Source organism: Microtus oregoni, unplaced genomic scaffold (genome assembly GCF_018167655.1).
Source record: "Microtus oregoni isolate MIOR12 unplaced genomic scaffold, Mior012 000015F_ref0000493, whole genome shotgun sequence".
NCBI classification, from domain to species: Eukaryota; Metazoa; Chordata; class Mammalia; order Rodentia; family Cricetidae; genus Microtus; species Microtus oregoni.
Genome location: NW_024543074.1, coordinates 39,113,062 through 39,127,522, shown reverse-complemented (window position 1 = coordinate 39,127,522; position 14,461 = coordinate 39,113,062). Strand labels below are relative to the sequence as shown.

Here is a 14,461-nt window from a genome sequence, read left to right as displayed (position 1 = left end):
GTCTCAAAAACCCAAAATGGAAGACAAAGATATAAGAATTATGAATACACATGTGGACAGTCCCAAAGGACCCACCTGTGATGTCCAGACGGAAGGAGACCTTCTGTCCCCCGGCCTCGCAGCTGTACTCCCCAGCATCTGCCTGGCCCGCCTGCTGCACCACCAGCCTCCTCTCGCGGCCCGAGGCCTCCACTCGGACCTTCGAGCCGGAGCTCAGCTTCTTCCCGTCCTTGAACCAGGTCACCTCGGTCTGGGCCTGGTCCACTGTGCAGCTCAGTGTGGCACTGGCCCCTGCCTCTGTCTTCACCTCGCTGTGTGTCTGCTGCTCCTTGGCAAACACCACCTTGGGCTCTGAGGATAGACAAGGACACATAAACAGGGTCAGAAACACTGTCTAGATCAAGAAGGCCACATGGGGAAAGACACACAGTGTCCAGGGAAGCCCAGGGCCTCTCAACACAAAACCCCGGTTTATCTCCATATCCTGTTGCTGTTGCAGGGTCACTCAAGGGGAGACATGGTTACACTCCTCCATGGCCAGGCTGCGAATCAAGACAACCACGTGTCCCACAGTGACAATGGAGAGTCTCCCGGGACTTGGTAGGACATGCCTCACAGAGGTGAGAATCCCCAAGGCTCCACGCCCTTCCCTATCTGTGTATTGTCAGTTGTAGCCCTTGCAAGGGAGAGCCTGGGCCATCGGTGGCCCTCTGCTGTCTGTCATAGTGATGTCATTGGCCATCTGTGTGTGCATGTCCTCAGCATAGCTGATGCTCAAGTAGCCCCTACTCTCAATAAGACTGCTTCTTCACATTTATTTCAAGAGTCTGTTTACATATTACAGACTTATCCTCTCTTGTTGTCTAACCTGTGGGTCTGATCCCAGTTACAGATGGTTAGATGTTTACAGGTCGCAAAGCTGGATCCCCATGTGGTGACGCTGAGGTGGAGAATTTTTGACAAGGTAGAAATTAGTGGAAGGTCTGGACCATTGGAACCCCACTCTCTTATGAGTTAACACTGATCCAGTGACACAGGCTGAGTCTACAGAACAAATGGCCGCCCACAAGAGCAGAGCTTCAAATATTCCTGTGTTTGGCCCCTCCTGTTCCTAACCTGGCTCCTTTCTACTTCTCTGCCATTTTGTGGAATTATATCCCTCATGAGGACACCAGTACCATGCCATCCGAACCTTCATTAGTCACTAATTTGTAAGTTGCACGGCCTCTGTTATTTTGCAATAGCTGCACACAGCGGCCCCATCTACTCGCTCTGGTTTTTAACATAATGTGGCTAAATGGATCATCGTTGCTCCACTGGGGCTAGTGCGCTTGTTTCCTACAAATCTCTCCTTATCCTGAAAACCTGAAGCAACACACACCAGGACTACAGTTTACCTGGGACCCTGGTGTCTCCAGTTCACCTGGAATTGACCTCTGGGATGTGAACTAGCAGACAACTCTTCCTTTCCATGTGTTTTAATGCCCCAAAACTCTCATGAAAAGTTCCTTCTCCCTTCCTTGCTGGGTCTAGAAGCCAGGGCAGGAAGGAGGAATGGGTTTACACATGGATGCATCTCAGAGCCCAAGGCTCTGCTCTTTCCATCTATTGCTAGCTCTGCAGTGAGGGCCCCGGATCCGGTTGCTATGCTGTAGAGTAATCCCAGACAAGACTAAAGGAAAATGCTCGTGCTTTCTTTAAGAGTATAGGATGCTGGGCTGGCTCAGTGAGTAAAGTGTTTGCCCTGCAAACCAGACAACCAAATTTGATCCCTGGAGCCCAAAGAAAGGTAGGAGGAGAGGACAGATGCCATGAAATTCATCTCTGACGCATAATGTAGCATGCGTGCCCGCACATGCGCAGATAAGCAATAACAATAACGGTGATTAAAATACTTCAGGTGTGTAACCTTCCCCTGCAGAGCTCTCAGCCAGATACAGAGTGCAGGTGGTCTGAGTGACCCTCAAGAGACATCAGGGCCCTGGGCTGCAGGTGTTATGAAATGAATGGTTAAGCCCAGCTTTGTAGAAGTGAGGAAAGAGACAATTAAGGTCCGTCAGTGTTCTGGTTCTGAGGCCGGAGTCTCACTGGCTGACAGCTATAAATTCTGATAAAACTGATCAGATCAAATGCAAACAAACAAACAAAACCCTATAAAAAAAGGCATTTTTTTTTTTTTGCTTTTTCAAGACAGGGTTTCTCTGTGGTTTTGGAGCCTGTCCTGGAACTAGCTCTTGTAGACCAGGCTGGTCTCGAACTCACAGAGCTCCGCCTGCCTCTGCCTCCCAAGTGCTGGGATTAAAGATGTGCGCCACCACCGCCCGGCCCTATACTGCCTTTCTGAGAAACATGGAGAACAAGATTCTGAAAACAGCCAATGACCTATGCCTCAAGTCTACCTGCTTGTGACCCGTGAGTCCCTAGAGAGTCCTTTGGCTGAATGTTTGAGTTTAACCAGCATTTCCTCCCAGTTGGAAGCCTGCTCAGTCCACTTAGGACAGTCTCTGATGTCAAAAACAAAAATCTGTGGGTTTGAAAAAAAGAGGAATACACCAGCACATTCTTTGGCTAATATTTAAACTTCATTGCAGATGAAGTAAATTCAAGAGCCCCAAATCACATACACAGCAACAGGAACTGTGTTCCTCTGCCTGCACTTGACTCTCCATGTGTCTTGTCTTACTGCTCTTACCGGCATCAATCAGCTGACTAATCCTGCTTTAGTCTGACTGAACCTGGACTCTCTTCTGTGGTGGATGCCAAGGACCTGGCTGCATCTCAGCAGAGGTCCCCAGGGGATCTGAGGAGGATTGTTCAGGACACACTGCCCACAACATGAAGAGTATTCCTAATGCAGTGATGGAAACAGTATTCAAGCTGCAGGAGGCCCTCTCTCTTCTCTCCAAGCTGCCCTGAGCTCAGCTTAAAGAAGGAAAATCAGAAGCAGAAGGAGGGGCTTAAGGACGAAGTAGAAAGAGGAACTAGCAAGAGCTTGGAAGATGCTTGACAGTTAAATACATAATCCTCTTGGAGAGGACCTGAGTTTGGTTCCCAGCATCTAAATTGGGCTACTCACAGCTGCCTGTACCTCCAGCCCCAGGGGAGCCAATGCTGCCCTCTTCTGGACTGATTTGTACCTACACTCGTGTGCATATACCACCTACATATATACATAATTAAAAAGTAATAATGAAGTCACTCTCTAAGGGAATAGTACCAGGATCTGTCCAAGCCATAGCCAGCCTCCACCACCTCCACACAAGGCTAACTTTATACGGCAACACCCACCTGTGACATCCAGATGGAAGGAGACCTTCTGTCCCCCGGCCTCACAGCTGTACTCCCCAGCATCTGCCTTGCCGGCCTGCTGTACCACAAGCCTCCTTTCGCAGCCCGAGGCCTCCACTCGAACCTTCGAGCTGGAGCTCAGCTTCTTCCCGTCCTTGAACCAGGTCACCTCAGTCTGGGCATGGTCCAGCGTGCAGCTCAGTGTGGCACTGGCCCCTGCCTCTGCCTTCACCTCGCTGCGTGCCTGCTGCTCCTTGGCAAACACCACCTTGGGCTCTGAGAACAGACACAGGCACACAGGGTCAGAGACACTGTCTGGGTCAGAAAGGCCACGGGGAAAAGAGCCGGCTTTGACAATGGAGGACAGAACTTTCTCGGCCTTGATGTGAAGACTACGACCCTCATCACAGTGTAAGGCCTCCTCTCTCTGCTGAGTTCACTCCCCCAACCATGTCTGTAGACTTCAACTGTGGCGCTCACGGCAGATGGATCTTTGGTCCCTGCTCTTCCCACCCTCCCAGTCAGATCTGGATGTCAGTGCTATGCTGACTGCATGAAATGACCTATGGATTCACTTCCTTTCTCCGGTCTCTGAAAAAGTCTCCATGATCATGGAATAACTCTTTCCAGGACTGTTTGAGGTTTTCCCAACAAAATTACTTGAAGATTTGGCTGCTATTCCACTTATTTAAAAACACATGGGATTTATTGAATTTTTATGTCCATTTCCACAGTTTGCTAGTAACCGGCCAAACTGTCACAACTTTTCAGATTTATTACCATAAAACGTCTTATGGTAGCCTCTTAAAATAACATTTCTGCTGGGCGGTGGTGGCTCATGCCTTTAATCTCAGCACTCAGGAGGCATAGGTAGGTGGATCTCTGTGAGTTCAAAACCAGCCTGGTCTACAAAGCAAGTTCCAAGACCGCAAGAGCTGTTACACAAAGAAAAATTGTCTAGAAAAACTAATGATGGTGATGATGATGATGATGATGATGATGATGATGATGATATTTCCATGAAGACACTAGCTTGTTTCTCAATATCTAAACATGGACAGCAGTTATGTGGGCATCTAATAGAGTCCTGCAGTGTGGCAGTGCCAGACGCCAGCTGAGATTGCAGCCCACCCTCTAAGTCCCCAAGGCTCTACCTGCACACAGGCAAATGTCTGTCCGTCTCAGACTTGTCCCTCTGAGGACCTGGATCCAGGCGCCAGCAGCAGCAGCAATGTGAGGCGTGAGACACTCACCCTTTACCATCCCTGAGTTCAGGGCAGGAACCCTGTGGGGATCCCTAGTACACTATCCAAACCAAAAGCAGAGGCTAAGTGGTATTTGCTTTAGATTATACTCTTTGTGTAAGAGAGGACAGAGGATTGAGACCATGCACAAGGCCCAGCCAGAGTTCCAGATGCCGTACAGAACAGCAAAGATGCTCTGGGAACATGAAACTCTGGATTGCCCCACAGTAACGCCCTCAAGGCTCACAACATGGAGCCCTCTTCCTCCTATGTATTCATTATCTGCCTAGTTGCAAGGGAGGAGGAAGGGCGGGAACTGTGAAAGATGAAGGTCAAAGCGATAAATCAGGCCCCTGCCCACTGTCTCATAAGGCCAAATAGGTACCTGGCACATCCAGATGGAAGGAGACCTTCTGTCCCCCGGCCTCGCAGCTGTACTCCCCAGCGTCCGCCTTGCCCGCCTGCTGCACCACCAGCTTCCTCTCGCAGCCCGAGGCCTCCACTCGAACCTTCGAGCCAGAGCTCAGCTTCTTCCCGTCCTTGAACCAGGTCACCTCAGTCTGGGCCTGGGCCACTTTGCAACTCAGCGTAGCACTGGCGCCTGCCTCTGCCTTCACTTCACTGTGAGCCTGCTGCTCCTTGGCGAACACCACTTTGGTCTCTGTAAATAGATAGGGATACAGTGAGTCAGAGACACTAAGTCAGGAAGGCCACCTGGGGGAAAGTCTGATGGTAGTGGTACCACTGGAGGGCAGAACATCACCCAGACTCCACAGCCACTGTGCCTAAAAGCCCGGGTGCCTCTGAGCACAGACCCAGACCAGGCACAGACCCTGCCTCTGCTGCAGGAGCTATTCTTCAATGGCTACTCCACAGGCTCTGTGGTGGAGACCTGATGTTTTCAGCCCCTTCAGTGGTCCGTTGTTCCAGGCTGACCCCATTTATACCTGCATTGTCTTCAGATCCTAGGGGTTCTGTATGTATTTGAGTACCAGAGTCTCTCACCAGCTACATTTATTCATTGTCAGTATTCTCCCATCTGTGTGTGTGTGTGTGTGTGTGTGTGTGTGTGTGTGTGTGTTCTGGTTAAATCAAGAATTTTCATGAAGCAACACATCTGGTTCTCTGTAAGCCATGTTCTCACATACTGGCTCTGAAATGGTTCACACGGTAACGCCGTGGCCCACTCAGCTATCATTCATATCGGTTTTCTCTGAGGTTGTCACCCAGCTCACTGTTGACGACAGCGTATGCTTTGCAGGGAGACTTCCAGGGCTAATAACAAATGTGCACTGCCCTTAGGGGAAGGTGGTCCTAGCTCTATGCTTCACACTAGTCCACAGGAAAGGAGGGGCGGGCCTATGACAGCTGTCAGTCAAGAGCTGGTCCAGAAGCCACTTTCATCCTGCTCTACTCTCCTATGGCCACATCTGGTTCCGCTGTCCTATTAGTCTGGCCTTATGATGAGGGCTGATCTCTGGAAGGAAACGCTCTCAGACGTTCATCTTCAAGAGAGCACAGAACCTTTGCCATCGGTTTGTCAGTCATTGTCACACTCAAACAAATACGTTTAGATCCTGATCTAGGGATGAAATCAAGTCTTTTGTGGCTTCTAGTAGCTTCTTCAGGTGTTGATCACAGTCCTTCAGAAATATCCGACCTTTTCCTCACTGGGCTTCCAATGTCGTTTGTTGGGCATCAGGTAAGAAAACGGTGCACCTTCAGTTCCTGTGTGTTCTGTAGAATTTCGCTTTCCAAGGCTTTGCTGCAGAGTTTGGAGGGAGCGATGTCTCCTGCAAGCTGGGTTTCTGCGCGAGGCATCCTTCCCAAGGCTCTCACTACACTGTTGGCCTCAGGAACGGTCTTAACTGGTGGCAGTCAACTCTACCCCTACTGGCCTGCCCTGCATTGTCTTGTTGCTATTTCAAAGGTAAAGCTCTCACCCGAAGTGGGATGTTAGCTGCTGTTTCCTGCAGTTCTGTCTTTCACAGTTGAGGGGATGGGTGTTGATTTCTGTAAAGAATTCATGATGAATTTTACTGAAGAGTTTTCAGGATGAGATGGTGATTTTTGTGTATGTGTATGTAGGCATGTGTGTGCCACACCATGAGTGTGATCAGAGAGCAACCTGCAAGAGTTGGTTCTCTCTTCCCACCATGTGGGTCCCGGGAATCAGATCCTCAGGCTTGGCAGCAAACACCTTCCTCCTCAGCCACCTCACCAGTCCCAAGAGAGTAAATGTTATGAAATCCTGCCACTTGCACTATCTGGATCTCTGTGCATTTCCCTCAGAGCCCGACCTGTGCCTTGTGTTGAGCCAATGCCTCGTGCCTGGCCTCCCTTTCCACACAGCCTTCAACTCCTGCAGAGCAATTTTCTACCAGGCATTCAGTATCCAGCCCTGGCGTGGATGTGGCCTTGAGTTCTGCATCTTTTCCCTGTCATGTTTGGTTTGCATGTCACATTGTTTGCATAAAATGATCCATCTTGCATTCCTCCTGTATCCCAAGCGAGCTTCTGTAAGTAAAGGACGATTTGTCTCCAGAACTTCTGGAATGATATCCCTGCTGGCTGCACACCCTGCCCCTGAAACAGTTCTTAGACTCCTGCTTCCATTTAGTTAAGGCTTACAGCATTGTCTGAGTTTTCAGTTTCTTTTTCTGTCAGCTTTGGCATGGTTCTCCAGGAATCAGCCAAACTGTCACAACTCGCCAGTTTTTTAAACCATGAAATCAGCTGTCATAGTCTCTTCAAACAATGAAACAGCAGGCTTTTTTAACAGTTGTCCGTGTTCACAACTGTATGTTGTATTCACAACTGTATGGTTGGCCCTCTGCATCACGGATTCAGCGACACCAAACAGAAAATGCGGAGGTGGGACAGAAAGGCATCTACAAGAAGCACAGGCTTGTTCTTGTCATTAGTCCCCGGATAATAGACGGCAGCTGGTGGCCCTGACACTGATGGATACCGTCAGCCAGGACAGGAGCTGAGATGTCCAGAGAGAACAGGTTCCCATGGCTGTGCAGTTAAGAGCACAGGCTGCTCTTGCAGACGACTCGGGTTTGGTTCCAGCAGCCACACGGTGACTCACAGCTACCAGCTCCAGGGTATCTGAGGCTCTCTTCTGAACTCCATGGGCACCAGGCATGCACATGGCACATGTATATACGTGCAGGAAAACATTCATATACATGAACTCAATAAATCTGGTTTGTTTGGGGATGGCAGGATGTTGTTTTGTTTTGTTTTTTTAGTGTACAGACGGGCCTGGGGAGATGACTCGGCAGTTAAAAATGCTTCCTTCTATTTCAAACTACCTGAGTTTGGGCAGCTCACAACCACCTGTAACTCCAGCTCCAGAGGATCTGAGGCCCTCTTCTGGTTTCTGCAGGTGCCTGCACTCGCATACACATACCCACAGAGACACGCACATGCACACACACATCATTTGAAAAAATGAAATATATCTTAGAAGAACATGTGCAGAACATGTGTGTTGGTTATACGTAAATGCACCAACATTTTATATAAAGGGCTGGGACATCCGAGGATCCTGCATCTGCGGTGGGGGTCCTGGAACTAACTCTTAAGGACACCAAGAACACAACACAAACCTGCAGGGTAAGAGCAGAAGTTCAGCCTACAATGACTTAGCATTAAGCGTCCTAACAAAAGGAAAATACATGAGGTTTCCACCATCTTTATGCAACCAGTCAGAGGCCCAGTGGCACCCAGCCACCAGGGACATACTGAGGCTTTTCCTAGCACTCCGGTCAGTGGCAGCTCTCCCAGCAACATGGCCGCACACCACATCAGTGCTTCTCCACACTAACTCTGTGCATCATCTTCCAAGGGCTGATGATGAGAATGTTCTAGTGAAAAACACCAGGAGCCCAGGACATGATCAAAAAGCCCATTCTGCCCTGACATGTGTCTATCAAAGCACGTGACCACTCCCCGCTCTGTGCACTTCACAGAAGCTGTGCAACCGTCCACCAGCAGGTAGGTTCCTACAGACAGGTGTGCGGGAGACTGGCTTCCAAATCCCCGGAAAGGGAGTGAAGGGGAGCCCAGGAAACAAAAAACTGAGAATAGCAAGAAAGCCTTGAGACAGTTACAGGTGTGACTGAGTACCTGGCCTGTGAGTTGTCCTTACCCTGAGTAAGCGGCAGCTCTGGCTATGGAGAAGCACACATGGCTCTGGAAGAGACCCTGGAAGTTTCCAGTGCCCTCAATCCAAGAACGATCACTCTCGCGGATAAAGGTTACAAGGTCACCTTACAACCAAGAACCAACTAATTCCAACAGAACCAACCAAAATATGCTGGCCTGGCTCTTGGAACACACAGCTAGCTACACCATGTGGACACCACTCAAGGTATGTAAGAAGGCCTACACCTGCCTGTTTTCCTCACGGATACGAGAGAGCAGGTGGGAGGGCAGAGGATGGTAATAGACAAAGTGTAACAGGAAGAACCCAGTGGTCAGCGATGCACCTGATCCAGTCATCATCTCTACACAAACAAACTGATATCTCAACACCCACCTGTGACGTCCAGATGGAAGGAGACCTTCTGTCCCCCAGCCTCGCAGCTGTACTCCCCAGCATCCGCCTGGCCTGCCTGCTGCACCACCAGCCTCCTCTCGCAGCCCGAGGCCTCCACTTGAACCTTCGAGCCAGAGCTCAGCTGCTTCCCATCCTTGAACCAGGTCACCTCAGTCTGGGCCTGGGCCACTTTGCAGCTCAGTGTGGCACTGGCGCCTGCCTCTGCCTTCACCTCACTGCGAGTTTGCTGTTCTTTAGAAAACACCACCTTGGGCTCTGGGGACAAATGGGAACACAAAGTCAGAGCACTATCTAGATCAGCAAGGTCACAGTGGGAAAGACCCTGGGAGGGTCAGCCGGACAGCAGATGTCATCCAGGCCCTGCACTCTCTGTGCTCAGGACAAACCCCAGGGCCTCGAAACACAGGGAAAGTCAAGCTCCCTCATCCATCCAGAATACATCCCAAGACCTGCAGACGGTGCCTCAGATGCAGATAGCACCAGATACTGCGGATGTTTTTCCCGGAGGGCCCTGAAAAAGTTTAGTTAACAAATTAGGCTTGGTAAGAAACTCGTTAACCAGACACGGTGATGCACGGCTTTAATCGCAGCACTCAATAAAAAGAGAAAGGCAGATGTCTGTGAGTTTGCTGCTAGGCTGGTCTACATAGCAAGTTCCTACCAAGGCCATTCAAGACTGCATAGTAAGACCTTGTCTCAAAAAATAAAAAAAAATAAAAAAATCTGGGTGCTGTAGCACTCGCCTTTAATCCCAGCACCTGGGAGGCAGAGGCAGGCGGATCTCTGTGAGTTCGAGGCTGACCTGGTTCTACATAGTGAGTTCCAGGACAGCCAGGGCAATGTAGAAAGAGTCTGACTCAACCCCTCCTCCCAAAAAAATCATAACAACTAGTAATAAAATAGAAAAATTAAAGAAACATAGTGTAACAGAAGCCCATGCTCTAGACCATTATCAAGTAAAATATGGACCAAGAGAACAGAAGTGAAGCGACACCTTGGCCTCCACCTGGTGAACTGCTTATTTCTGGAATTTTCCATATATTTTAGAACCATGGATGACAGGGGGTAGCAAAACCCATGGAGTGTTACTCAGAGTGAAAAGAGTGGCTATCAAAATTTGACACACACCCCATCACTCCTTACTGGTGTCACTAGGCAGTTTTTTCCCTGCCAATTTTCTGCCTAACTTCCAATAGCACCCTTTCTTCTAGGCAGCCACCGTAGGATCTCTGTCCATATTTCCTAGTCTCAACGTAGCGGACTGACAACAGCATACACTCCAGACACTTCCCTTCTGCTACCTGTCTTCTCGCCGCTTCTGGTAGGCTCTGCCTAGTCTCTGGCTCTAATTTTTCAGTTAGTATCACTGCTGTATGTGACATGGCCAGGAGGGTCACACACAGCTCTCGGGTGGAGGCCAGACGACATTGTAGGTATGTTCTCTTCTTCCAAGCTTACGTGGATTGAACCTGGGTCCGAGGCTTGCTCACCCAGCTCATCCAAACCTGCTGGACCATCTCACAAGACCTAACTCAGTTTTCAGTTTCAAAATATTCATGTGTGTTTTATGGTGGTCACTGTGTTTGTTCTCTTGTTCCTGGGCACTGAGGTTGCTCAGCAGTAGAGCTGTGCCTTGCATGCACAGAGCTCTGTATTCCATGCCCAGCGTGTGTGTGTGTGTGTGTGTGTGTGTGTGTGTGTGTGTAAGAGTATGTGTGTGTAAGTGTGTGTGTGTAAGTGTGTTCCAGAGTGTACATTTATTCTATTGGCACATACAGTCATCCCATAATTCTGGTGTTCACCTGTACAGTACAGAACAACCTAAGTACTTCAATGATAACTACATGACAAGACATTGAATGTTTCCAGCAAAAACACGATAAGCATCAAAGGAACTGGAAACACAGACTGCCCAAGTTTGACCAGTGCGCATCATTGACATGTTATCAGATCCCACGCTGCACCTCACTGTCACTCTGTAGATCGTTATATGTTAAGTATGTTCACAATGATAAATTCAGTCCATAAGTGAAGTCACAGGAATATATGCATGTCACTTTGAGGATTCTGTGCTTCTCTTTCTATTCTAAGTCTAGAACCCAACTATAGTTGGGTTTGTATGTGGTGATCACTGGTCCAGTGTTTCCTCAGTATGGTTGAATAATCTCTCATAATCTCTCATGAAACAATCATACTGTCTGCAGCTGTTCCATGAGTCCCATAGGGGAGAGGAGAAATGTAGGTGGGGTAGGGGTGGGGAATCCATTGCTCAGGAATCCACCCTGAGCTCTGCCGTCTGCTCCTTCAGTCTAGTTGCCAATCCCTGCACTGAGACACCCATGTCTTCTTTACATGTTTTTAGCATAGGCTGACCCATGGTGCAGCAAAGGATCCCTGTTTTCTTCTTTGGATCTACTGTTTAAATCAGAAATGCTCCTTAAAGGCCCACCTGTTAGAGGCTTGGTTCCCAGACTGTGCCGCTGGGAGGTGGTGGAAAATCTAGTATTTAGGGGTCTTGTGGGATACTAGGTCACTGGGATTGTACCCTCCAAAGGGACTGTGGGACCCATGCATCTTGCTCTCTCTCACACACATTCCAGCATAAAGCAGGTAGTTCAACTGGAAAGGAAGCCATATGCAGAGAGAGTTTTTCTAAGGAGAAAAACACTAGGACCACTGGGGTCATCAGGGAATTTCCCACCACCTGCAAACAAGCCACCTTGACACATAAGCACTGACCTGTGACGTCCAGACGGAAGGAGACCTTCTGTCCCCCGGCCTCGCAGCTGTACTCCCCAGCATCCGCCTTGCCCGCCTGCTGTACCACCAGCCTCCTCTCGCAGCCCGAGGCCTCCACTCGAACCTTCGAGCTGGAGCTCAGCTTCTTCCCGTCCTTGAACCAGGTCACCTCAGTCTGGGCCTGGGCCACTTTGCAGCTTAGTGTAGCACTAGCGCCTGCCTCTGCCTTCACCTCGCTGCGTGTCTGCTGCTCTTTGGCAAACACTACCTTGGGCTCTGGGGACAGATAGGGATGCACAAGGTCAGAGACCGCAGATTATACATAACCCTTCTCCAGGGCCTGGGGCTCATCAGAGCCCAGGCCTGGCCAAGGCAACACTTCCCATAATTGAAAGATCATCGTGTGATTATAAACAAGGTTCTGTGTCACATGGGACCCAAGCTGCATTGCTGAAGCTTCATGTGTGGAAGGCCTGGGCATGCAGGATCTTGTCACTGCCCTAAGAACCTGCAAGACCACTCTGATGCTAGCTGGCAGGTGAGCTACTGTAGCCCTTAAGGCCATCACTGCTAGTGTCCCTTAACAATACCTATCCTGACATTTAAGGACAGAACTCTGACTCTTCCCTGTCTTGGAACTCCCAGAAACTTCAGGCCATCCATGGCTTCCCAGCCCTCTTACATTCAGAGACCACAAACAGCAGGAGGAGGCACAGTTGGGAGGAACAGCCACCTCAATCCCAAACCAGAAACCCACATCTTTCTGAACCACAGCGGAGAGGAAGTGCAAGACAGCAAAATGCAATAAAATCAAGCAGGAAAGAGTGACCACATGGTGTATGGCCTTTTCCCAGACTCAAGGACAGGGTGGAGAGGGTTGGTCACACATTCATGGTCTCATGGGAATTATGATATGGCCAACGAGGGCTTCCAGAACCCGGAGACAAACAAACACTGAGGTCTAAGGACAGGGAGAACACCACCCCAAGATACCTGAAATGTCCTGGAATAGCCCACTGAGCACAACCCTGGCACCCACCTGTGACATCCAGACGGAAGGAGACCTTCTGTCCCCCAGCCTCACAGCTGTACTCCCCAGCATCCACCTTGCCTGCCTGCTGCACCACCAGCCTCCTCTCGCAGCCCGAGGCCTCCACTTGAACCTTCGAGCCGGAGCTCAGCTTCTTCCCGTCCTTGAACCAGGTCACCTCAGTATGGGCCTGGTCCACTGTGCAGCTCAGAGTGGCACTGGCCCCTGCTTCTGTCTTCACCTCGCTGCGAGCCTGCTGCTCCTTGGCAAACACCAACTTGGGCTCTGGAGACAAGGACAGGCACACAGGGAGAGAGACAATGTTACCTACTTCACAGACACCAATTCTGCAAGGTTCCATAAATTGTGTCCTTGAAGTCATGGACATCAGGTGTCCAGTGAGATGTTAGACTGTCTTCACAGATACAGTGTCTTGTCTCGGTGGCTCAGATATGCATTTGGAAGTTATCCTAACTCAAGATCCAGAAGAAAGTGGCTGTGCTATTCCAGCTCTCTACCTTTGTGTCTCTGCAATGTTTGCGGCAGATCCCATTGCTCTGTGATACATCCCAGAGCTGGCACACTGTGTGCTCTGCGGACTATAGCCTCATTCTCTGCTGGTTTTATCCATACATAAAGTATGCACAAGCATCTATTCAGCTCAGTGAACCTCCTCATATGCACCTCTCTCTCCGCACAGAACCTATGAACAAACAGAGCTTTTCAGCTCCCCATCCACAAACTGTCACTACATAGGCAGGCAGGCAGAGAGAGAGAGAGAGAGAGAGAGAGAGAGAGAGAGAGAAGTACAAAATCACACACATACACACAGGCTCACACACAACATACACACAAACACATACACACACTCAGATACATACACAGGTGTAGGCACGCACACACACACACACACACACACACACACACACACACACACAGAGCCTTCTGCCTGGGCTCTGAGTTCACATCTGTTGGGCCAGTTACATGCTCTATAGTGTTGCTCCACTCAGTGGCAGACCCCAAAATTACGATGATGGTCCCTTAAGGTAGTTTTACCCAGCAACATTAAAGCTGTCTCCATTTGTGTGACTGTATTCTGTGGTACCCACGTGATGGGAAATCACCCAACAACAAATTCTTCATCATGTTTATTTTGTTATATTCTGGCGGGTTTGTGTGTTTTGGTTTGGCTTGTCTGAAGGACCCATCCATGCTACCTATCATTTCTTCATTAGGTGAGGGATTGTGGTACACGACTTTAACTGGGGAGACAGAAGTAGCCTGGACTACACAGTGAGTTCCAGGTCAGTCAGGGCTACATAGTGAGAGTCTGTCTTTAAAACAGGAAGCTTGTTCCTTTACGCTGCTACATGCACCAGCATAGGAGTTATGTACCAGTCCATGGGTTGTACCACATAAAAACTGTAACTGAACGACTTTCACATTCCTTCTTATGGCTCATTTGGGCCATTCACCTGGAGATACAACCAATAAAGCTGCTATAAACATACTTAGTGTCCATGGAGATGGCTCAGTGGTGAGGAACTCAAACTGCTCTTACACCCACTGAGGTGGTTTGACGGAGAATGC

General features: G+C 49.4%; 1 protein-coding gene across 14 annotated transcripts in view; it reads right to left on the bottom strand.

Annotated features, from left to right (window-relative positions):
* Obscn (obscurin, cytoskeletal calmodulin and titin-interacting RhoGEF) overlaps nt 1-14,461 on the bottom strand; it is a 126,554-nt gene that overhangs the window by 86,925 nt on the left and 25,168 nt on the right. For 12 of the 14 annotated variants that reach the window (XM_041663919.1, XM_041663920.1, XM_041663924.1 and 9 more), the window contains exons 13-18: nt 12,881-13,156; nt 11,842-12,117; nt 9,082-9,357; nt 4,918-5,193; nt 3,289-3,564; nt 76-351 (exon numbers count right to left, since the gene is read on the bottom strand). In XM_041663919.1, the coding sequence (XP_041519853.1) occupies nt 76-351; nt 3,289-3,564; nt 4,918-5,193; nt 9,082-9,357; nt 11,842-12,117; nt 12,881-13,156 (1,656 nt within the window). The remainder of the gene's footprint in view (nt 1-75; nt 352-3,288; nt 3,565-4,917; nt 5,194-9,081; nt 9,358-11,841; nt 12,118-12,880; nt 13,157-14,461) is intronic. The other 2 variants (XM_041663926.1, XM_041663925.1) reach the window with 2 other exon arrangements.